Source organism: Stegodyphus dumicola, chromosome X1, assembly GCF_044657685.1.
Source record: "Stegodyphus dumicola isolate Sdum_Otavi_A_Nest chromosome X1, ASM4465768v1".
Lineage (NCBI taxonomy): Eukaryota > Metazoa > Arthropoda > Arachnida > Araneae > Eresidae > Stegodyphus > Stegodyphus dumicola.
Genome location: NC_140780.1, coordinates 180,998,222 through 181,024,162, shown reverse-complemented (window position 1 = coordinate 181,024,162; position 25,941 = coordinate 180,998,222). Strand labels below are relative to the sequence as shown.

The window sequence follows — 25,941 nt, the reverse complement described above, 5'->3', positions numbered from 1 at the left end:
ATGAGCAATTTTCGACCTAAGCTAGCCTAAAGGCAACAAACGGAATACATCGGTATACCGTAATTCTAAATGAAAAGGTATAGCAGTTATATTTTGTGAGAAAGTAGCTTCATTTACAACTTCTCTAATGGATCTTCCGTCGGTCTCTCCAAAGTTACAATTTAATTTAGCTATTAACTGCTAGAATTATCTGATACTAAAAGCAATTATTTCGATACTGACTGCAATACTTCTACGAAAGTTTTTTCGATCCTTCATCGCATGCTTAGTTTAAAAAATAATCTTGTCTAATTCATTTGACATGGAAGCTGCCTGGAAATGCATATGCTGTGTGCACTTCATCTAGGAATTTGTGAAATCATGTTCGCAAATTAAATATTTTAATTGAATTTATTTTTTATACGTGTATTACATGTATATGACTTTATTATTATACAGTGTGCATCTAAGAGAAAATAGGGGGAAAATAACAATGCAGTATATATACGAGCTTGAGTTGCTAACCGGAATACATTCTACATCTATAACACTTAAATCTGCTGAATTCAGAATCTGGAATATGGTGGACTCCATTCAGTGCAGCTGTTTCAAATTCACGAGTTTCTGTAGCATGATTCTCAAAGCATATTCATTTTGCTTCGGTCACTGACTGCCTTACTACTGGGAGAAGTGGAAAAAAATTAAATAAATTGGTAAAATTTTTGACACGATTGCTCAACCTATCCTCAGGAAGAATTCTGAGTGAATAACGCGGACACTAATTTTTGATATTCTTAATTCTTCAAAGAACGTAATTTCCCATTTATGTGATATACCGCATTTGAAGCTGCTTATTACACCTACAAGTATTTCAGTTTTAGAATTAAGCACTCTGGGTTCCGATTCATACCACGTTTACTATTAGCATGATATGCGAAACAGATCATGTGAAGATTCAAATTTTCTTAATTTCTTTTTTGGCAGTCTTCGCATATTATGGTACGAATGTTGACCCTATAGTTGTGGTATTGTCAAATTGTAGTATTGTGTTTAAAGCAGGTAATTCGGGTCGAATTTATTGAAGGTAACTAATTCTAATCAATAATACATATAAAAGCTTTCTTGAATATGTATGCTACCAATAGCGCAAATTAAAAAAAGTGAGTAGAAAATGGCATTATTTATTTATTTTAAGGCGAAATTTTAGGTGACACGCAGAAGATTATTCTGTAGCTGCTAAGTGTACCATATATTGCTTTAGAAAAGTATTTCAATAATTAGGCTACGGATATAGATGAGTGCAAAAATGATCAAGTCAATATATTATCCTTAATGTGGACCAACTTCTTTAAAAAAACTGAAAATTAAAAGTATTAAAAATTATATATTAATATGTTTTTAAATCGCTCTGTTTGTTACGTTAATAATAATTTAGGATGTTTTAATACTTTTTTGATCCAGGGAAAGGGAGAAATCAAATCTGACTTCTCCGAGATTTGAATGTTGTATCGTCCACTTTTCAACTAGGAGTGCCATTCACTAATATCACGAAAACACGCACGGGGAAATGCGATTCCTTAAATTCAACCGCATTTAAAAAAGACCAGGAAAAAGGCACTATCCTTAGTTGCCCAAATCCAAGTGATGACAAATTACAGTACACTACATTTTAGATCCGGAATCACTGTAAAAGTTATCATGCTTTTAGCAGCAGGAAACATGAAGAATCAACTACGCTCTCACAGAGAACCCAACCACAGATCTTCCAGTGCTATCTGGAAGGGCTGACACTCCAACAGCACTCACAAAAGAATATGTTAATACGATGTGGCTTATTTTACATGTCTGATCTCATCAGAACAAGCTCATGAATTTAATCGTGACAAAATTGCGTCTATCGTTAGCCTGAGACTTAAGCACGACTTTGCCCAGTTCCGTCCCATTCTTGATGGAGAAACCTCAAGGTGCAGATCCGCGGGTCTCCCACTCCTCTTACCCTGCTAACAACCCCCTGGAGAGGGCTTTCGGCTCGCCGTGTATTTTGAGTGCCCCGATGCCACACAGACACTATTCACTTACAAACATCCAAGCTTCCTTTCGAGGTTTCGAACCCCAGCCTAGTAAACGATACAGCAGACAGAAGCATGAACTACTATACCGATCAGGGTGACCTTTACGAATATACTGCTATAATTAAAAATTTTATGACACAATATTGACAAGAGCTGCCAGAACTGTCTATTTGTTGGGTTACGTGGGTGATTAATGAGGGGATAATGTAACATAACGTGTGGCGGAAAATAGAGTGAATTATAAAGGCTTCTGAAAAAACAAAGAAAATTACTCGAGATGTGCCGCCAATTGAAATTTCTAAATAGTGTGAAAGAATTTAACATCCGCACAAATTGTTTTGTTAGTTTTAAAATAATTTATAAGCAGTCGTCTACCATAGAACATGACAAAAACGTACAATGTCCTCTGTTCTTAATATTCTGTACGTTTCATAAATAAAAATAAGACCTGCTGACTGCAGGTCAATGGAACTCAGTCTTCTACTGCATGTATTAGCTGTAACAAAAAGGCTTTTATAAAGTGTTCTTGTTACAGCTGATTTTTTTTTACATGCAGAAGTTTTGGTGGCAGGCTCGAGATGCTGGACTGTTTAGTCAAGAAAAGAGCGATGGAACTGAGAATGGGTTTTTTTCACATCTTGTACAAGAACAGCAGCCGTTGCTTCATTCAAGAGAGATCGTGAAAGCTTTAGCTTTTACTTCGTTCCTGTCGAAGGCTCGGGAAAACCTGCCTTAAGCTCCATCACTCTTATTTCGATCAAGCATTTTAACTTCTCTAGGTACCATTGCAACTTTTACAGCAAACAGCAGTAGCGAAAACATTTTTATAAAGTTAACCAGAATTCCGATGAAACTGCAATCGGCAATGAAGTGAATGTTTTTTTGCGCTACTCTTTGAATTTCTGCATTTGTTGACCGCATGCACCACATAAAATGATCTGTTTCAAAATATACATATATTTATTAATGCGCAGATAATTTTATGTGGAAGAATATTTTCTTGCAAAGTAGACATTTCGTTAATTTTGCAAGAAGTTATAAACATTCTTGATTCACATACCAGATTTTCTTATCCTGTATTAGTAATCCACTGCGAATAATCCTATGAAAAATCGTAGTCGACGGAAATTATCTTACATTTTTATGAACAATTGTTATGATTATTAGCCGGCAACAATACCTTTGCACTTGTAGTTCACAATGTGATTAAATAATGCTGCTTCTTAATAATATAGATTCTTCAAAGCACAGCTATAATTGTAATTCCTCACATTCTTATTTACGCCATGCATTTTACGTAAATTTAATGCTTCTTAATAAAACACATACTTCAAAGCGCAGTAATGACTGTAATTCACAATATTCGTATCTACGCCATGTATTTTAAATTCATTTGATTTCCGTTTTACAGCTGAAAAAATTTCAGTGATTTCGGATATCGAAAACACATAAATAGAAAATGTATTATTAGTAAATTTGAAATGATTCTATTTAAAATCTATTTAAAATTCGGGTGCAATAAAACATCATAAGAAGCTAGAAATGGGTGTGTGTTCATGCGTTATTTACACAATTTGCGTATTATTTCGGTTTTAAACTAACACTTAAGTGCATAAAATCAAAGATTCAGAATCTTAGTTCTTAAGAATAATGAATCATAGCTTACTGGGTTGATATAAACGGTAAAAAAATAAATAACACACATACACCCAACCGCGTGTACAAAAAAAAGGGAGGAAAAGAAAAGAAAATCGCAAATTTAATATTCAAACACATCGTTAAATTTGCAGTAAAAATTATCAGTAAGGTAGATAGATAAATAAATAAAATAAAACCGGCGAATTATTCTATTACCTTCAGTGAAGCTTGAGGATAATAACATAATTAAGTAAACTTAAATAAAAAATTCCTTTTTAAATTTGGCCCACCAGCGGCCGAGCGGTAAAGACGCTGAACGCTGGTAGTTGGGTCTGAGGTTCGAATCCCGCGAACGGGTTGGCTGCATGGGCGTTTTCGTGATTTTCCCCATGTGTAACGTGTATATGAGCCAATTTCCCTTAGAAAGTCCTCCACGAAGGCATCCCTCTCTTTAGGCAGATACCCTTCGTGTGCTTTGCCATAATTGAGTAATCCAATTTTTTTTTAATTTGTGAAATCATTAGAAAAATCCAAATTCCTAATTAAATAGAATGGGCAGAGTTACATCTTTTTACCTTTTACGGGGGGGGGAATGGGATTATTGGAATGTTATACGTATTAAAGCTTCAGACAAGCGATTTTTCCAACAGTTTTGTTAACTTCATGCCGTATTCCATGAAAATGCCCCTTTTCAATCTAATTTTCCTTAAAAGAACAAACACTACGCGAAGACGCTTAAGTTTCGGACGAGAAAAATCAGCTATGCCGTCACTGTTAATGGAATTACCGATCTTCTAGTTTGCTGGCTACACAAAGTAGACACGGAAGAAATGCCTTAATTCCTTGCAACAGTACGAGATAGAATGAAAGCACAGAACAACTGACGAAACAATTATCAATACTTCTAAGCAATATTTCATCCGACCTGAAGCTAATCTGTTTAAAAGGCATCATTTTGATTTTATTATAGAAAAGCAGACATGTGTAGCAATAACATTATAACATAATGGTGTGGGGATTCGAAAACTGACCTGATTTATGTAAACTAAAAATTTGAATAAAAAATTTCTTTTTACATTTATATTTTACACCAGGAAACTTTTATGGACAGTTTAAAATTTAATCTTAAAACTAAATAAAGTTTCACTTACGAGTTATCTGATATGTTTATTTTATAGTTAGCAGAACAAAGATTAATGCATCGATGAATGAATGTCACATATATGAAAACAACATTCACTTATATTTTTCTGACCTGAACTTTTAGATAACTTCTCGTTTATTTACTAGAAATATAAGGTATTTCTCCCGCCTTCTTAGCATGCTTTCGTGGTGTAATGGTGAGCACACCCGGCGCGTATTCGAGAGGTCCGAGGTTCCAGTCCCGGCGAGGGCATTGCTCATTTTTCATTTCTCCTGTATCAAAAAATAACCTAATGTCTCTACAGAATGAGATAAATGAAAGTTGAAAATATTTTCTTGAGTATGTAAGAATAATTTTATGTGCGCTTGGAATTTAGGTTTTTGCTGAAAACAAAATGAGTTATGTGATCTGAATGATGACGAAGCATGTCGGGGAATCCTAATCGCACGCATTCTTGGTGCTCAGAGAGCCATGTTACGAAAGGAAATTACTAAAGTCACAGTGGCACTTATTTTATGTGATAATATAATATTCATTATTTTGAACGAAAAGACTTTCAGATGTTGAGGACTACTTAGATTACATCTAGATATGAAACTTAAGAAAATACTTATGCTCCAAGAAGTGTTACAGTCGAAATATATAGTTTACATGCAAACAGTTATAGAATTCTATTGTATGTGTAGCACCTTTTTCCTCGTAAACCTAATTTAAAATATCAGATACCAAAGACAAACGAGTTTAGCATATCCAATGCTCAATATGAATGCATTTAAAATACAGTCATATAAAATGTACTTTATAAATATGAATTTTTAGTAGCATGTATCCAAGAAGCTGTAATATGAAACTTTTGGAATAGAATTTTACCCTGACTACCCTTTCTAAAAGACCAAAACATGTATTTGAAATTAGCACAAAATAAATAAATAAATAAATAAAAATCAGCATATAAAATTATCTTGTGCTATACAAACAGACATTTATTTCATACGTTGTATAATGATTAAAAATGGGGAAAAACTAAAATGTGGTTTCAAAGAGCATTAGTTCTCTGATATCTTCTTTAATTATCAAATATGAAAGCCCCGTCAGTGACCGAGTAATTAAGACTACTGGAAATTCAACTCGAGTTTAAACACAGGCTGCATGGGTGTTTTGCAGGGTTTTTCCTCAGGTGTACTGTAAATAGAAGTCAGTTTCCCTTAGAAAGTTCTCCATGAAGAGCATTGCTTACCTTAGGCAAATGGCTTTTATGTTTATTATTGTGATTCAATAATCTAGCCTGTAAAAATGAGTATCTAATTGACGAGCATACATTTTAAGAAGGGGTGTTAGATTTTTCTTCGGATTTTTCCGCAGGAATTTAATTCGTATATAGTGGTAAATGTTGCTTTCTTTAGAATAATGAGTATCATAATGAGAAATATATCGTACAATTTAGCATGCAGAAATGGCAACGGAGATGTTAAGTCTTAAAGAGAACAACTTTCAAATACAAATCGATTTATTTTATGCAATTAAAGCTTTTGAAAGTGAAACCGAAACCCTTTAACAATGAAGAGATGAAAAGAGCTGCAGATTAAAAAAGGAAAAGGGGGAATAAATCATTTACAGTTACTGACTAATATTTTAGGTTTTTTTTTTTTTTTTTTTTTTTTTTTTTTTTTTTTTTTTTTACAGTGATTTCCAAGTCTTCTTGCCCGGTTGTAACCTGCAGATAGTACAGTCCGGTTTCCTTGAAAACTACAGATCTGATAGAGAGCTTAGTTCTACTTTTTCTTTAATGTTATGAAACATAATAATAATAATAACTTGTTATATGTTCTTAAGGCACAAATCAATTGTTTAGCCCCCGATTGCAGTTTCCCAGCATTTTGTTAAAGATGTAATTAGCTGATCAGCATTTTAAAAACTTCATGATAAAGTAATTGCTGCTAGTGCTAACAATTCTGAATGTTTTAGCAATAAAACAATCATTTAAATATTCAGAAGTATTTAAATCTGCTATCTGTCTTCTTTGTAAACTACGAAACAAATTAAATTACTGAAAAGGTAAATTAAAAAAGATATTAAACTTTTTCTCTTTCTTTTTTTTTTCCGGGAAAAGGAGGGCAAGTGAAAAATTTGGATCCCTTTTTCCAGCTTAAAGTAAGAGCAGATTAAAGCAAAATATTTTCTTTACATAGTAACATCAAGATCTAGCAGCATTCAAGCAATAGTTTTTTTCCCAGTGGCACGCCAAGGTGAAATTTTACCCAAGGTCGAGAAAAAAGCAAGAAATAACAGTAATTATATCAACATTCTTTTACATAATATAAGCAAGGACTTGCTATTCAGTATGCAAACGAAAATGCTATATTAATTCAGGAAGCAAATTAAGGAAACATTTATTAAAGAAAGTAAGTATTTAAAAAAAAAAAGCTAAAGAATCTAATAGTTAAAATTCTCAGAGAATGATAAATTATTTGTTAAGGTTGCTACGACGTATAGGAAAAGAGGAGAGAAATGTAATCTAACAACTGCAATGCGCAGTTAAAGGGAAAGGTAAGAGTCACCGGTATATGTGGTAATTGCTATGGAAAATTACCCGCGTAATAATCTGAGATTACCTAATGGACTCAAACTGCTTTTATTGCTTTTTTCTAATTGTTTTCAACTTCTAAATTACTAGCAAGCTATGTATGGCCAGAAACGTCTCCTTTAATTCACTTCTATATCAACAATGTACGTAGTGTTTTAGAGAGAAAACGGTTTATAGGCTCATGCATGTGAGGCCAATATTTAATGTAAAATGAGAGCAGAAATTAAGTTCAAACTTGAATAATTTTTTTTAAAGTTTACGTGTTCTCATTGCATTCCTTATCAATAAATAAGTTTTTCAAACAAACATAAATACAAAATAGAGCTTCATTTAAAAAACGCTATTTACTTTACGGGAAATTTTTCCTTTTAAGTCAGACTTTATAAGTTTTTGTTAACTCTGAACACAAGATTTTAAACGAGCAAAGTTTTATTTTTCTGTTTAGTTTTGTTAAAAAGAGAAGATGTACTTGTTTATTAAATGATAAGGCAAAGCAGTGACTCCCTGCCTTAGAATGCATCCTTCATAGAGAAATTTCTAAAGGAAACTGACTCATATTCACATTACTTATGAGGAAAGCCGCGATAACTCCATGCAATGAATTCGTTCATCTCGAGACGAACAATCAAGGCATATGACCATCTGTAGGCTTAAGCGATGCTATGATATAAATGATTTGTCTAAAGCTAAGTTAAAAAATTCAAATCTCCCTCCTTCGCCTCAGAATTCCAATGTTGTTATAGATGACTACTTATACCTTAAGTAAACTGGTTTTGTAAAAATGTGGCTCGCGAGGGAGCCTGCGGAAAATATGCAAAAGAAGGAGATTGCAGATGACTTCTTATTTATGTCTTCGCATACTATTCCCAAGAAAGAATATATCTAACTTTTTCACATACATTGACGTCTGTGATGCTGTTATTTATTATTAACTAGCCGCTACGCGGCCAGCCTTCGTCTGGCTTTTAAATGTACCGCGAAAATGCCTAAAGGGAAAACCAAACATTAAATTTAAAAACTGCACAGAATTTTACTCTGCAGAACTACTTTATAAAAAAAAATTCTATAAAAGTGTATTGCATATGAAAAAATGACAATGAAATAAGCAATATCTCTTAATGCAAATATTAATTATCCTAATAAATAAATTAACCAACTTCCCGTTGCCTTCTCTCTACAAACGTCCAGTGTCCAAGAGAAACGAAGAAACAAACGCCCTCATTTTTCCAAGTGGCAACAGTATTGGTATCAGCAACAATGGCACGCAGCCATTGTTGCTGATATAATGAGAGAGAATTATCGATATTATGAGATTTCATCAAAAAACTTAAAATAAAAAAAACTCATTCGAATTTTGGAAAAATGGCTTCGAGGTGCACTGACTCTTGTCTAGATGCACCCTATGTACCAATTTCGTAGCCCTGTGTCTATTAGCTTACTAGCAGCACGAACTAAAGACACAGACACACAAACAGACAGACTCTTCCTTTTATATATATATATATATATATATATATAAACAGATTTTGACACTCACCAGACGTCACAAAATTGTTATTAGTTTCATGTAAACCCCCTTCTTTTCTTTTCTTACGTCTGAAGATTTCAAATAAAAGTTTCGATTGCTGCAAATCAGTCTAAAAAGCACATTAATTCGTATTTTTAAGGCCATTAATTTGAATTTAGTTGCAGCAGATAGATTGCTGAATTCGGAATTTTAACAATTTTTTTCGCATGTCAGGGGGTTACTATCAAAGAAGTCAGATAAGCCGCAGCCCAGCAAAATAATTGGGCTAAAATTGTTTTAATAGCGCCATGAAAAACATGGTGGAATGAAGGACATATTGTCCATCGTTTTTTTCTGGTATAAATTCTATCTCGTTATGCAGCGAAAATAAATAATTTTTACTGAACACACCTGACGTCATTCAGTTATTAACAAGTAAAATGAATCGTAGTAATCACATTATCTAGCATAGTGCGTTATGATGAAGTTCCGTCATCATTGTTTTGTACTTTAGTAGGTTTATTATCTCTTCTTAGGTAAGTACCTCTTCCTTATTTGAATAAGTTGCTTATTTGAATAACTGCTTTTTCTAGTGATTTTATAATCTCTTCCTTGTTTGAATTATTGTCAAGAGGCATTCTAATTACCAAATAGGGCTTTTCGCTTGAGTCGAATCGCTCATTAAACCGAAGGAGGAAAATCGATATCATCGTGAATTTCTTTTCGACGAGCGAATATCATTAGACATAACGTTATGATCCGTTTTCAAGTGTTTTGTGCTAAGTTAATTTAAAAATTCTTTACACAGTAAATAAATAGTTATCGGATTTACTAGTAATCTGAAAGTTAATTCTTCAGTTTGTATCCTTTCATGGCAGCCCAAGTATTGTCTAATAAATTTAAATTTAGGATTTAATTTTTATTTATGTTTCTTTTTGAAGTTGATTTTCTTTTAGCAGTTATGTTGATTTTTCTGTTGAATCATTCTTCAGTTTGTATCCTTTCTTGGCAGCCCAAGTATGGTCTAATAAATTTCAATTTAGGATTTAATTTTCCTCTACATTTCTTTCAAGTTGATTTTCATTTTAGCAGTTATGTTGATTTTAAGCAATTTGTTTGTGTAATAGTTATCTAAGGAAATGATTATACTAGCTGAAGCAACCAGGCCCTGTATTTGATTCTTTTAGACGGTTATACAAATTCCTTCCATTTTATTATTAAATCTCTCAAAAAAGAAATAAAGCTAAAAACATTATCGTTGCTTCCTAAAGTAAAAAATAATGATATTTTTTTCCCTTTGCATATATCCATAAAGGCAAAAAAATGTTTTTTATTTCATTTTCAACGGTTTACTTAAAACAGGCTCTTGCAAAGGCTTCTTTGCAATGTTTTCCCTCATTTCTGTCTTCCCTCCTTCAATGCTTATGACATGTTTTTTGTTGCTATCAAAAGGTGTACAACTCTATTAGAAAAGAGTACTATTAAATGCCAGAGACATCATGCAATTCAGATCTAACTCAATAAATCACAGATTATGCAATCAAGTTCCATTTATGATAATAAATAACAGGGTTAGTGACAATCATAAAAAGGAAATAGGCCTGCGTTTCGGTTACCTTTCTCATTCTCATACTTCATATTTTGTGAAAATCATTTGAAGTGATACATGATGATTAAGTAGTTTGTTTCATATTATTTTTACATACTTTTATAAACGAAATGAAGTGAAAGCAGATTGCCTTTGACAGCAGATGAGTCGTTTCTGTCAGTATTTATTATTTGTGCAGGAGATCAATGCATTGTATAACTTTTGAAAGACACGCATGAGAACAGGAGATTAATTGCCTTTTTTCGTACGTATTTAGTCGATAACATTGGTTACACTTGTGGCCGTGATTCTAATTTTATTGTTAAGAAAAGGTATATCTATTAGTTTTCAAATTAAACTTCTTTCACTCTTTCACTCATGCTTAAAACCAGAGATACCCAGCAGGATCGGTATTGACCCCTTAGGGGGCGATGAAACTTAAAAGGGGATTAGTGATGCTCAAAGGATCGAATTTGAATCGATAGCCGAATATGCAGTGACAATTGACTGCCATATATTAAAATTCCATTGATTATAAATAGTATTAATAAAATTTATAAATAATTATTTATTGATATAAAGCTACATCACGATTATCTTCGGTTTTTATTCTAAAACTGGCTTGTTTCTATCAAAACTGAATCGAAAAGAATCCTAATATTTTGATAACTTAATGCGGTTATCCATTACTGAAAAAACTTGTATTTGCCCAGAAAGTATATTGATATACAAGCCACAATTCAAAATTCAATTTAGCATGTCCATCATCCTTTGTGCAATGCATTCTCCTTCGATACAATGAAATTTTCTTGCATTATGATATAGAGGTCAGATATATCGGACTTCAGAGGTTTTTATGAGCCATGCTGACATATTTAAATTTTCATTGTTTTGGAAACTAACATTAAAATCTTCTTTTAAATTTTGCAAATGGCTTGTTTATAACAATATATCACCTGAGTAAAATCAACCCTTTTCAATAAGGGATAATCGTATTAAGTTAAAAAAAAAGTAATGCATTTATTTTCGATTCAGTGTCGATATAAATAATTCAGTCTTTGAACGAAAACTGAATTCGTTCTAGCTTCAATGAAATTAATGGCTCTCCCGTGAAGTTTGTTTCGTGTGGCGCTGAATAATGAACAGGTGTCAGCCAAGTAGAATATATACTATATATATGACATGAAAAGAATGATTTTGAACATGGCTGTGGCGTAATAGATGTCCAGCGAAGAACTTTGCAAGGCAGACATGGCCGGATTCAAGACAATTTTATTATTGAAGAAAACAATCCTGGGTTCACAATGTCTTATGCGCCCTACATTTTTGTTACCTCAGCACATATTTAGTGAACAAAAAAGGTAGTCGCAAAGCGTCTGGGCAGGAGGAAAGCTTAAGCGAAAGTGACGCAGTAATTTAGAAGAAGGGAGGGAGTCAGAAGTTTCAATTCGAGTCAAAAAAGTTTTCGTTTACGATTATTTAATTGGGCAAGAGGTAGCTGCATTAAGCGTTACGTAGGATCGCATGATTAATTTACATGACGCAGTTTAGACTTATAGCGCTATATTTAAGACAGAAAGAGGAAGTCCCCAAATTAAATTTTAAAAAATGAAAGTGGTTATAGCCAATTAAAATTAGAAGTTTTCTTTCAGATTTTTATATTTGGTGTTCTTCCGTCTAAATTTATCTGTTCTCCCAAATTCGAGACCTTTCCATATTATATAACGTTGCTTGAAAAAGGTAACTAAAACTAAAATTAACCAGTCATAGCCTAGAGTACTTTCTGCATATACACTGTGTAAATACCGCTCGCAAGTTAACTACGTCATCTTCCTTTCCTAGCTTCCGCCACTGCCGAAAATCTTCCCGCTGCACTGCTTGATGTCGCCCCCTTTAAGTTGTATATGTGAGAAATTATTGTAATTGTTTATGATCAGAAAGTATATTGTCTACGAAGAATGATTCTAATGTGCCTAGAAATAAAGATGTTAATTAGCTGAACTTGCATTATGTCAGCATCTTCTTCCTGCCTTTCCACTCGACTATGGAAAGCTGTTAAAAGTTCCAGTGACGTCTACACACTTAAAACATTACAGATATATATAATCAATTAGTCAAAGCTTCCTAAAAAGATTTCAAAATCAAAGTTTAAAAACTAACTGCTGCAGTTTCGAAAAACAGAAATGCAATTTTTTTTTTTTTTTTTTTAACGAAGAGAAAATGATATAGCTTTAATGCGAGTTTACAATTCTTATCGCTTAACTTATATATATATATATATTAAATTTTATTAATTTTATTAATGGGGTTGTCAGCGTTCAGAAAAAATTAAATTCTGTCATGTTATTTAAAAAACCTATAAAACCCAAAATAATTACCTTAAGAGAGTCAGAGTATTTCGGTGTGAAGAAATAAATTACGTTACTGTGTTTTACTTTTTTATGTTGCAATTATTGAATAAAAAATTATATACTAAAAATATTAATGATTTTCAAAACGTATTAAATAATTTTTGTTTTTCTCCTTACATTATTTGTTTTATACTATTTCTTCCTTACCGCATGATATACTTTATATCAATAAACAATTATATTAATAATCTATTAATTATCAATGATTTTTATATAAAGTTTTTCGAATCAATGGGATCTTGATTATGCAGATCAATTGCCTGTGCATATTCGCGTATCGACTGCCAGTCGACTCCTTGATTATCACTGACTCTCTTTAAAATTTCATCGATCTCCACAAGGTCAATAGCAACCCCGCTGGGAATCTCTGCTTTAAACTAACTTGCTTTCTGGTGGAAGCTGACGAAGGTACAGAAGAGTCAAAGCAATAAAATAACTGACTAATTAAATTAAAATCTTACAGTTTTACGTAATAAATCTTGCATGGCTTCAAGGATTTATGTATTGACGAATGTCTTCTTAAGTCTTTGTATTCAAGCCAAGCAGGCTTTGTTAGATCGCCAAGCTGAAAAGGTTTCGGTTTAGTTCATTATTGCATTAGGGCTATCTGTCTGAGGAGAGGGATGCCTTCGTGGAGGACTTTCTAAGGGAAACCGGCTCGTATACACGTTATACATAAGGAAAACCACGAACACACCCATGCAGCCGTTCGCCTGGAATCGAGCCCAGGTCGAAATAACCAGTGTTGAACGATTTTACCTCTCGACCGCTGGTGAGCCCCAAGCTGAAAAAATGAATATGAGATGTACATATTGTTAAATATTGCCTTATTATTTCTACATGAGTTCGACTTCTAGTATTAAAAAGACTAGACAGTAATTTTACGTATGTAATAAATTCAGGAAACTTACTTGTTTGCAATAGAAAAAGTTTAGAAGTAAAATTATAATAGTTTCGGACAGCTTTGCGTACAATTTATATACGAATTTGACAAAATGCTAATTAATAAATTTCATTTGTATTTTATAACTTGCTTTAACATAATGTCATTTTCAGTGCTCTTTATGTGAAACATGTATAAGTACTTAAAAACTTATAGCATTTCTTTATTACTTAGATTCTACAAAATCTGGGGAAAGCAGATCGAACGACAGATGACATCCTGAACATATACATCAGCAATTTCAACAAACAGCATGTAAGTACTTCTTATACTATATATTGTGTTGTTTTCCACTGGAAATAAAGTTTACATTTTCCAGTGGAATTTCCGTTTGCATTTTGGTACTCACGTATTATTGCAACCACTGTGATGACGTTTGGCGAATTTTAGGAAGGAAAAAAAAAAAAAAAAAAAAAAAACAATTACCTTTATTAAAAAAAAATATTGCTTGCATACATATTTTGCGTTCCAACTACATATTTATTCAAAAAACAATCAGTGAACCTAAAACAAGCGGGTTTTCGTTCTTGTTGTGAAGGAAATTTTAATTCAATCGCTTTGAGAAAGGATTCGAAGCATTGAAGCATTGCTTCTTAGCAATTTTTCGGCAAAATACTGTATTCCTACAGAGGTTTCAGCTCTGTTTCTTCTTCATACAAAAAATCCCACAAGCATGAATTTTCTAGTTAAGACAAAAAATAATCATAATTTTCCTATAAAAGCCGTTGGAAGTTGGAATCCAACAAAAAAGAACGACACAAAAATGGCGACGTTAAAGCAGAATATTCGTAATGCACATTTTTTTTTTTTTTTTTTTTTTTTTGGTTGGTTGCCGAAATAATCGTTATGCGCCTGGTTACCAGAATTTGACGTTTTCTGAAACTTTGGAAATTTCTAGTAAGGTGGTGACGATAATTCGGAACTACTTGCATTTCATACATTATAATGCGTATTTCGGAACGTAAATATAGGAACTTTACCTTATTACAAAAAGCAGTAGATATTAGACCAATACATAAACAATCAGAATCTTTTAAAGTAAAACTTTGAGTAGAAGACATATGCTCTATCCACCTAAATGTAATAGAAATAACTTACTCAGTTTTAGAAGACTATAAGTAAAAGGTAATATAACAAATCCCTTTATTTTCGCCTTAAAAAATTGTGAATGGTTTAATCCATTGTTGGCGTAGTCTACGGTTTAGCCTTGATTATAAAATAACATCAAAGGCGGCCTTGTGCAAAGTCTGACAATTGCCGAACATTAGAAAATCGTGCATTTTAAATTCGAATATAAATACAGAAGCGATTTACATTTAAGCAAACCGAGATCTGAAATTCCAAGCAGTCAGTATTCCGAATGAAATGTGTATTTAATTGTGTATTTAATTATGGCAAAGCACACTAGGGCTATCTGCCTAAGGGGAGGGATGCCTTTCGTGGAGGACTTTCTAAGGGAAACTGGCTCGTATACACGTTACACATGGGGAAAACCACGAAAACGCCCATGCAGCCAGCCCGTTCGCGGGATTCGAACCTCGGACCGAACTACCAGTGTTCAGCGACTTTACCGCTCGGCCGCTGGTGGGCCTCCGAATGAAATGATTATCAATCTTGATTCGTCATTTACATATTAAGAGGCGATACTATATCTGAACTTTGAATGGTATTCAAAACCAAAACTTTCTGCCCCTTGGAAGCAGACTGTTCTTATTCACTGAGCTAACAAAAGCCTGCAAATAGGTTGCATGTTTTCTACTCAAGAGCATAATTCACAACTGTGACCTTGACGATTTAATCTGTTGACGTAAACGCTTTAACTCCGTAAGCGGACTGAATACACCTCACAACGTAAATAAACAAATGAATGTACATACATCTCACATGAGTTATTAGCACAAATCAATATTTTTAAGGTATAAATAGGTATTTTAAAGTTTACATTCAAATGCTTAGCATTCACACAAATTGTTTCGTAAATTAGTTTCGTACTTCCTAATCTAGTATGAATTGTTTCCTCGTTGTTACTTAGTTTCATTTTTCGAAGACAGCATAATATTTTCAGAAGCCTGTATGGTACTCTTTAGCTCTGATTGTACTTAGCTTCTAAACTTTTAAATAGATGGACACTGAGATAGTAAACAATGAATCAGTTAAGGGTATCGAATGTTTCAAAATATTTGTGAAACTATTAATCCCTTTTCACTTTAAAGAAAGGAGAAATTATAATTTTTAAGGATTTTAATATATGAATTAATTATAATTTACATTTTAAATTATAAAATATTAATAAATAATAAATTATTCGCAAATTATTTTATTGAAAACTGTTTCACATAATGTTTGCTTATGAAACTGGCAAAAACTCTAAACTGGAAGGTAGTTTAAAACACATTGAAAGAAGACATTCCTTGAATAATAAAACTGATGATAATTTTTACAGTAGTGGGTATTAGTTAGATTTAAAGTTTTGTACTTTTTGATTTACAGCTACTTGAATATTTTCATACTGCACTAATTGCAGTATGAAATTGCTTTCCTTTTGAGGTATCTTCGGAATTTATATTTTGTGCTCCTTTTATAGAGCGGGAGAATGTTATAATGTACACATATGTAACTAAATTCTAGATACACAACCTGACCCTAAGCTCTTACCACCTTACTGATTCAGGAAGAGGAGTGTGAGAGCCTCGGATCTGTCTCAGTGGGTGTTCGCCATCAAAACTGGACGCAGCTGAATACTTAGTGAGGTAGAATTATACTTGTAAGCATTAATGGTGAAATTCTGGTATGTCGCTCACTTCTACCTATACCTGTTAGCTAGCTAGCCTTAAAATATGCCGGGCATATTAAAAGCCTTTACTCAGTAGAGTCCATTAGACCTTTCAGAGCAGAAAGATGAAAAATCAGCAGTGCCCTCACCAGTATTCGAACTTCAGATCTCCCGACTGACAGCTGGATGCGCTACTGATTGCACCATAAGTGTACGCAATGAGAGACGAAAATTCCTTACATTTTTCTCTACTTAAAGGACGATTGTAATCGGAAGAAACCAAGCCATCAAATCCAAGCGGTGGAGAAATATTATCCACTATATTTTAAATACGGCGCTTCTTACAGAGCTTATTATGATCTGCTGAGCATTAGAAACGTAAAGAATCAGCTGCCGTCGCCAGGATTCATTCTCCGAATTTTCCGATTGAAAACCGGATATGCTACCGCTTACACCACGACAGCACTAAATGGGGAAGACGAAAATTCCTTATAACATAGAGCTCTAAATGAACACAGAAGTAAATTGACAGCAATAAATGATTACTGATGCCTTATAATCTGTGAGTTTCACTAAGCTCATAGTAACTGCATGTTCTTCAGTCTACATGCATTTAAGCATTTAAGTCATCAGAGTCTAATTTCTAAAATCAGAATTGTGGAGCTTTCTGGAAGGCCTTCGGGAACGACGAAGAGAACTAATTATCAAGTAATAATATTATTTAGCATTATTTTATTTATTTGTTTCACTTCAGCGTTTCTGACGAAAGACTTCCCGTTCCTCAGTTTTCCCGCGTATTTTTGACTCTTCTTAGGGAAAGTGAAATTTAATTAAACATTCAGTAGCTAATATCAATTTCAGTTTTATTAACTTCTAAAAAATTTGTTGCTTTAGTTGAAGAACTTTCTACTGATATTCCGATTTAAAGTACCGAAGCTTACTTTACACGTGACTGTGATTTCCTATACATAGAATTATGATTTCGCTCGAAACAACTAAAGCCAAACTCCAGTGTCTCTGACCGAATTTAAAACTTTAGATATAGGCTTAATAATAACCACTTTCTACGTACAAATAATACTCCTGTTCACTTTTTTGAAGAGATTACTTTTTAATTCACATCAACTCTAACCTACAAAAAGTTAATTTAAATACCACTTAGTCAGACTTACATAGCACAGCCGCCCAAGATAAGCCGTTCAGTAATTCAGCTCATATGTACTCTAACCGATATACCTTCGAATTAAATTCGTTGCTACGTGAAGAGCGTCTTCTTTTTTTGCATACTAAATTAATCTGCATGCTTCTGGAGTGAGTGATGTGATTCAGAAAAATGAACATCTAAAGGACAGAGAAATTAAAATGTTTATCCCTTTAATAAAGATTGAAATAAAAAACAGTGAACTACTAACTTGACTTCCGGCTGCCAGAATTTTTTTTTCTATTGTTGTACGGACCATGATAATACTTGCCTGTGATGTGATTTATTTAAAACATTAACCGTTTTAAAATTTCTCATGAAAAATGAGGCAACTCATTGTAACTTATACCCAAAAATCTCATAGAAGTTTAAAATTAATTTAGAAATGCGGGATCTAATTCTCTAATATACTGTAAGATAAATTCAATTTCACAAGTTAGGTTAATGGGAGATTCTATTTTCCATAACAGTTTTTTTATTTAGATTCTAATTTGTCTCAGAACAATCACTGCGACAATTCTTTTGAAGGTTTTTTTTTGGGGGGGGGGTGCTTGTGAGTGTGTTGGTGTTATTGAGAGTATTATTTGTCTTGCCAGGCGCATTTCTATTGCACAAGCAATTTTACTAAAGTAATTAGTACAAGTGTAAGGACATATTTATTGCCTAGGTATCGGCCTTTATCTCCAGCTTTTCTAACTACGTCCTAGAATCATACATCAAAGTCTGGTAATAAGAATACTTAGTTCAACGTAATCTTTAAGAACTTTCTCTGAAGAGTAAGCCTAAGGGCATTCAGAGACACTGAATAATCTGTTTGTATACTCGGGCGAATTCAATGAGCCGCATAAATGAGCCTGCGTTACTTACTTTCAGAGGGCATATCCATTATGATCATGATATATTACACACATGTTAGAATAAGACACAATAATTGAAGAATGCAATGCTTCTTAGACATGTCATATGCCAATAAAATGAATGACATCAGTATGCTGCTGGAGAATGCATGTTTCTTCCGCAATACTTTAAGTAAAGAGAAGAAGCTTTGTTTAAGAATGCTGTATACCTAAAAAAGCGTGAATCAAATTAAGTATGTAGACAACATTTTTGGACGATATTATTTCTTTGTAGACTAAGCAATACGTCAGCATTCTTTTAAAATGATTCTTGAAATTATTAAACTAATTAACTGTATTAATATATTGCAAATAGATCAAACAAGAAAACTTCGTTCGTTTTAAGATATAAATGTTAATCAATCAAAGGTATAAAGCATGCATTTCTCTTATTTAATATGCATGATTAACTTGATGTTCAAGTAAAATTAAGCATTTCTCTTAACTGTGAAAAGAAATTCTGTCGTCATCAAATTGATGATTGATTAAAAAAAAAAAAAGGAGGGAGGGAGGTAACAAGCAGAAATGATTCGACATTTGTTAGTAATCGTGACTTGCCGTCTGTTGTTTTCACTGACCTATTTCTTCACACAACGAACGGGTGTTTTCGCTTACGAGTTCAATACTCTTCTTGTATTTCACCAGGAAGTGATTTCTTTTTTGAATCAACTTCTGAATTTTGGCCGCAATGAACAGAAAGCTGCAATAATTTATGTCAAACATCAAATAATTTATATTTCAGAAAATCAACTGAAAAATCAAGATAAAACTATTGTAGTTGCTACCTGCATTTAAACTTGGCTCAAGCCTCGTGAAGGCTATTCTCAACTTGTTGCGAATGGGAAAGATAAGAGCATTTCCACGGTCACTTTACTACCTTCGTCGAAGCCCAAACATGGCGGTTACGTGATTGTCATTCCTTACAACTGCTGGGGTTCTTCCCACTTGGTGACCTTGACTGAAACGTGTGGCGTCGAGCAAAAACAACGAACTACGCAAAGTGCGTTGACCAACGAAGAAAAATAGCTTCTTGCTGCAGAGTAGGCAGATTCCACCTTAAATAAAGCATTAAGAATTTATCATACTTCCTCATACTTTCTAAAATATGCTTTTCAACGAATTTTGCCTTTCCTGATAAGACTTTTTTTTTTTTTTTAATGTTTTATACTTGCGATTATGCTAATGTTTAGAGATTTCCCGATTAAAATGATTACATACATGATTGTTGTAAAACCTGTTACCCAAAAATGCTTACTATATCTGTTGTAATCTGCAAAGCTAAGAGTTAAGCTAATCACTGATAACCGAACGAAAAGGGAAATGTTTGCAGTTTTGTGAAATAAATTTGTACCTCAGATTCATTTGCACTTAGGCAGTTGAGGAAGATGGTTCTGTAGCATCGAAACTTGTCCTGTAAAATTTACACATATTACGCTGATTCTTGTTCTTTGACTTCTCCAATAAATTCGTGCCTGCAGTTGTGAGAAACTAGGCAATACCTAAAAAACAGAGTCTTATAGAGATATGTAAGGCTCTGAGCTTTGAAACTCTGTGAACTTCGCAACTAATCAATAAACCATTTATTTATAGTTGTGGTAATTATTCTGATGGATCAAAATGATCTCATTAGCGTTTTATCTACGTAAGAGAATGATCTGCGGTTTAATCAAAGTTTACTAATGAAAATTTCTCTCCCTCCAAACTAAAAGAGTAAATATTTCATTTACAATTTCATTTATACAGAAAATCTTAAATATTTTTTCTTCCCTTCCGTTCTTAAATAAAATAATTCTTTCCTAGAGAAGGTTATAGCTGATATATCTAAAAACAAGTCAGTTAGATAAACCTTAATAGTTTGAAATAACGTCTGATAAAATAGGGTAATTTATTGTTTGAGCTATTCTTGCAATGAAAGTAGTTTAAAATGCAAGTGTAATTAAAAATTTTATTGCCTATTTTGAAAAAATGGATTTGAATTAGGCTGTATGAGGGAAGACACTCTACTGATTCCAGAGAATTTTTCTGTATCTAACTTAAAAAAAAAAAAAAAAAAAAAAAAAAAAAACATTTTTTTTTGTTTCTTTCCCGACGAATTAAATTCTGCATGCACTAATAATTATAAATCACGTTGTGGTGATAAGATCCTTGTTTCAAGAATTGCCAATAATTCTACCCATTGATAAAATCATATTTGAATTGTTGGCCGGTTGTTCGCTTAGAAAATATTGTACTCTATGGATAGCATTTTACGAAATGAAGTGCTGAGATGAGGATTCTCAGGCCCGCAGAGACTCCATTTCTGTTTGTTGACTACACCATTCAGCTGGACGTGAGCCTTGGCACTGAGCCAAATACTGTTTTCAACAGTTTTTTTTTTTTTTTTTTTTTTCCACTTCATATCATCTCTAACGTTACGTTTTCAAAAATAGTCTCATCTATTAATGACATTATTGCTGAAGTTGTCTTATAGAGGAAGACCCATAGAATTTCTACATTTTTTGCAATGAACTTGATATTCTTAATAATTATGATATAAGGAAGTCTTTTAAGATGAAATAGATGGTTTTTCTTCAAAATATTTTTATACTCGTTCTGTACTTTTTTCTGCCGTAATACTAAATTTGTTCCCAAATCCTTCACTTCTTGGATCAAAAAGACTTCCGACTCACCTCAAGTTTCCTTATTACAAAAAGTTGAAGGAAGTCGAAAATCGTAACGATATTTAGGCCCTCTTGCAAATGAATAAGCTTTGAAAAACTAGAATTTACAGTACAGTAACCGCATTAGATGAGCTTTCTTGGCCCTAAACGCTGTGTAAATTTATAATGAATTATGGTAATATTTTGATTATTTCCTTGCGATAAACAGAAATTCTTCAAAATTAAGCATTCCGTATCATAATAGAAGATTTTACCCAATAAAGAATACCATGTCATAGCTTTTCATTAATTAAACTCTTAAAATATAGTAATGAATGTATGCAGATTTTAAAGATAAAAGAGCTTGTTTTGTAGCTAACTAGTATATTAATTAAGATTATTGTGTTATCTGAAAGACATTTTTGCCAAATATTAAATATGTACTAAATAATTGCATAAATAAATAAATCGAAATTCAGTTTTCATTATTTAAATACTTACTTGTTATTTGGGCCACTGCCCTCTACAAACAAAAGTTAAAAATGTACATTTCCTTTTTAGAACCAAAAGTATCACAGCGTCATATTAAAATTAAAATAAACGTGGAAAACCATTTTGAGTAAGAGCTGTATAATTTCAAATTAAATATTTTTAACTTTTTACGCCATTTTAGGGGAAATATGTCAAAAGTTCTGCATGTAGTTCTTGGATGGAAGATCTAAAGTATTTGAGAAAATACATATAATTCATTAACTGTATCATTCGTAAACACATTTGCAAAGCTGTAATTTTAGAATTACTTTGTTGTTCACAAAGCAAATAATGTAATACAAAAATTGCTTATATTCGCACGTGGAATACAAAATGAATAAAGCAAACACATACAATTCAAACTTTAATGAAAAATCAGATGTCTGTAACACATTTGCTAAAGCTAATGATAGAGTTAAATCCAGTTAGAAGTCTGAATTTATCATCGCCTTTTTACACACAAAATAAATAGAACAAATGACTAGAAAGTACTTCCACAGAAATCAGTTTTATTGATGATAAAATTCCGATTTTTGATTATCGTTTATTTATGATACTTTATTGAATGACTAGTTTATTCTGCTCACTAGAGAAAAAAATGAAGAAATGTTTAATGCATGCAAAATATATTAAATCTCTTAAATTACAAATTTGTATTGGCTATGAACTGATGATCCATTTTTAATAAAAATGCAACTTCTTCCTAAAATTATGATAAAAAATGGAGTTTTGCAACTTCAGATAAATAGATCTTCAGATTTAAAGATTAGCTTAAATATTTTTATGAACCATGTCACACAGATCGCTTTGTGTTATATTTTAGACAAAAGATTAATACTTCATAACTTTAGAGAAATCTTAATAAACCTCTATTTTAGATTACAGTGTATCTTTACTATATGCTATATAAATAAGATCTACATGTAAATTAATATTTATTGATATCAATTTTGTAGGCTTCAGCACAAAGGCTCAGCAAAGAGTTTAAAAACTATGTCTCCTGTGCAAGAGGTAAGATTTATGTAATTATAGATTACATCATGTTTTATTTTAAATTGCAAAATGAAGGTTCAAGTTCAATAAATGCCAGTGGGTTAAAGTACTCACTAGACTTGCCTTTCTTAAAATACTAAAATGTATCTTTATTACCTTTATTAAATTGCTAAGCTAGTACAATATTTAATTAAAAGAAATAAACTGAGTTTCATATTCCTTATCAGTTGTCTTTACGCTTTCTCAATTACCTATTTTTCTCATTTTACTGAAGAATGATATATGAAGGTAATGTAATTTTTTGCAAAGCGGAGTTTATAACTCTGCATTGATCGAATCGATCGACTCAGTTCTGCCAACCACTAATACTCACCTTGTGTCTGTATCACATTCTGGTATTTTGTCGTTTCATTTGAATGAAAAGTTAGAAATGATTGATTAGTATTAGAGAGTAGGGCATGTCGAAAGCCGATAAAGAAAATCGAGCGGGAAAAGCAAAGAAATGTTTTTGAAGAAATTAAAAGTGCTACTTCAGATAAACCTACAAATGATAATAAAACGAAATAACTTTATTGCTTTATAGACAATAGTATGTACAACGAAAATGTACTTTTAATACGCATAGAGAAAGTAAACATTTATTTAACTGCGGCGCCTAGTTTATTGCAGTGGGTTAGCTACGTTCTCAGTAACTCGAGTTCGAAGTATGTTAGTTTTAATTAAACTTTTGAAATTGTGTCTAAAATTTTTATATTTAAACATTTTGAGTTTTCTAACATCTTGAATTTTTCATTTTTCAAAATTTTTATGTTTTCCTAAATTTAAGATTTTTGAGAAGGGAATTTAACAGTTTACCACTTCATTAAACATTCTTAACCGAGGTTAAAAATGTTTAATGAAGTACGTCTGATATTTCAAAATGAACCTTTCACGTCGAAATATGGATGAAACTTTTATATGTTTAGGAAAAAATATTACTAAGGAATATTTCTGTAACCTTTCTTTAAAGATGAAAATGTCCGTTCTTTATGTGGAGCATATGCTATTATAAAAAATGTCGCGTGTCATATATTACAAACCTATCCTCTTTTTTTTTTTTTTTTTTTTTTGCTTTAGATTTAAGTACGAAATAAATTAAATCATAATAGACTTTGATTTTGATAAACGATTGATCATTTTACATCAATTAGAATTCCATTATTGTATTAAATGTTTGCTATCTCAGAGAATACAACTCCAAAGTGGGGACAGTGTATGATATAGAAATCTGGTTTAAAGGATGTCCGAAATGCATCCACATAATTATTATTACTATTTATATCAATCATACGTCTTTCTTCTTTGAGTATAAGTACTTTTTGGCTTCTAAACCAGTCAACGATATACCGCTGCATAACATAAGCTGTAAAATTTCTGTTAGAGATATAATCGTCATCTACGCTATTGTTCATTTCCTGAAAGCTTTATTGTTTACTACTTTACAGAAAGTTAAAATATAAATAATTTTTGTCCTAACTATTCATTTTTTGTAGCCCACAGGAGTGAAGAATTTTGTCATGATTATTACCAGTTTTATTGTTCGAAGAAATAATCGCTTGATATTTTATAGCTATGCAAGCTGCCAGTAAAAGTCTGATGGATACACTGACTGAAATGTACGAACAAAATTGGGTGGGATCCGAACAGCTTCCAATTAAAACTCAGGTAAAGCACACCATATATAAAAAATGCTCTGTTTTTCATTGTACATTCAGTCATTCAACTCTTTACTAATAAAACGCTGAATTAGTATCATCTATCATATAAATTATGAGTAAACTATTACAGAGCGTGACGCCATTTTTCCCTTTTTTAATCTTAACTTAATTGAATGTAATTTATGTTTCAGTCCAGTTATATTAGTACTGTATATTATTTTATATTCAATACTTTACATTGTTTTTGCAACATTTAAGAAAATTCTTTGAGAAATTTGTTTGCAAATTTAGTTATTTCTGATGCATAAATGTGTGAACTAACATAAATGGTGATGTTATATTCATCGTCCTTAATCTCAGCTTAGTTAAATATAATTCAAGTTCCTATTCAATTCTGTTAAAAAATATTCTACATCGATTACATTTGCAAAATGTGTGTTTTGAGTCATTTATTTATTTACACTTTTATTATTTATTTACCTATATTTTTCGTATTTATTTGTCTATATTTTTATTATTTATTTATTTATTTTGAACTATTAAATGACGCAGACATTTATCATGTGTCTTTTGTTAATAAAGGTACTCGAAATGGTGTGGGACGATTTTTGCCATAAACTCAACGACCAAGTTGGCGTTCCAATTGCAACATACCTCAGCCAATTTCCTGAAATCAGGGTAAGATTTTGTTATCACATTAGGAATCGATTGAAACAGAAACTGAGTTTTCGGTTATAGCACTTAGTTATTCGGTTTTATTACTTCTCAAGATACTTTTTATATTTCAAAATGTATATCAGACGCATTATGACCCAAATGACGATATAAATTTCGATCTTCCTTTTGGTTTGTTTTGATTATAGCAAATCACTCTTGAGTTATCTGCCTAGGCATGGGCATGCCTTACTGTAGGATTTTATAAGGGAAGCTAATTAGTATCCATGTTACATATGGTAAAATCCACCGAAATAAATTTCAACTAACCTAAAAAGTATTATCTGTGGGATAAGCTGTAAAGCACATTTAGGTCTTGGATTTCAGCCTTATATTGTAACTGAACCTTCTTCCTCTTTAACCTCTTTTTTAGTAACAATTTTATTTTTAGAAATGTATGACTTTTTAAGAGCTGTTGCAAAAATTTCGCAAAAATATTTACTAAATTTTCAAATTATAGCGTTCCTTGCTCAGTTAAGTACAACTGATATTCTGCATTGTGGTAAACTTTCCTTCGAAATGGATAAAATTGCCGTAAGGAAAATGGATATCTGAAGAAAATAAACACAAATTTTCATTAAATATGTAACAGTCACTGTGAAATTTTTAAATAAATGTATATTTAATGATA

The 25,941-nt window shown here is 32.2% G+C and overlaps 1 protein-coding gene across 2 annotated transcripts in view; it reads left to right on the top strand.

The window, feature by feature from the left end:
• The window catches only part of Amph (amphiphysin), a 110,345-nt gene that overhangs the window by 43,141 nt on the left and 41,263 nt on the right, over positions 1-25,941 (top strand). For both annotated transcript variants that reach the window (XM_035352638.2, XM_035352628.2), the window contains exons 2-5: positions 14,041-14,121; positions 22,863-22,917; positions 24,509-24,603; positions 25,179-25,274. In XM_035352638.2, the coding sequence (XP_035208529.1) occupies positions 14,041-14,121; positions 22,863-22,917; positions 24,509-24,603; positions 25,179-25,274 (327 nt within the window). The remainder of the gene's footprint in view (positions 1-14,040; positions 14,122-22,862; positions 22,918-24,508; positions 24,604-25,178; positions 25,275-25,941) is intronic.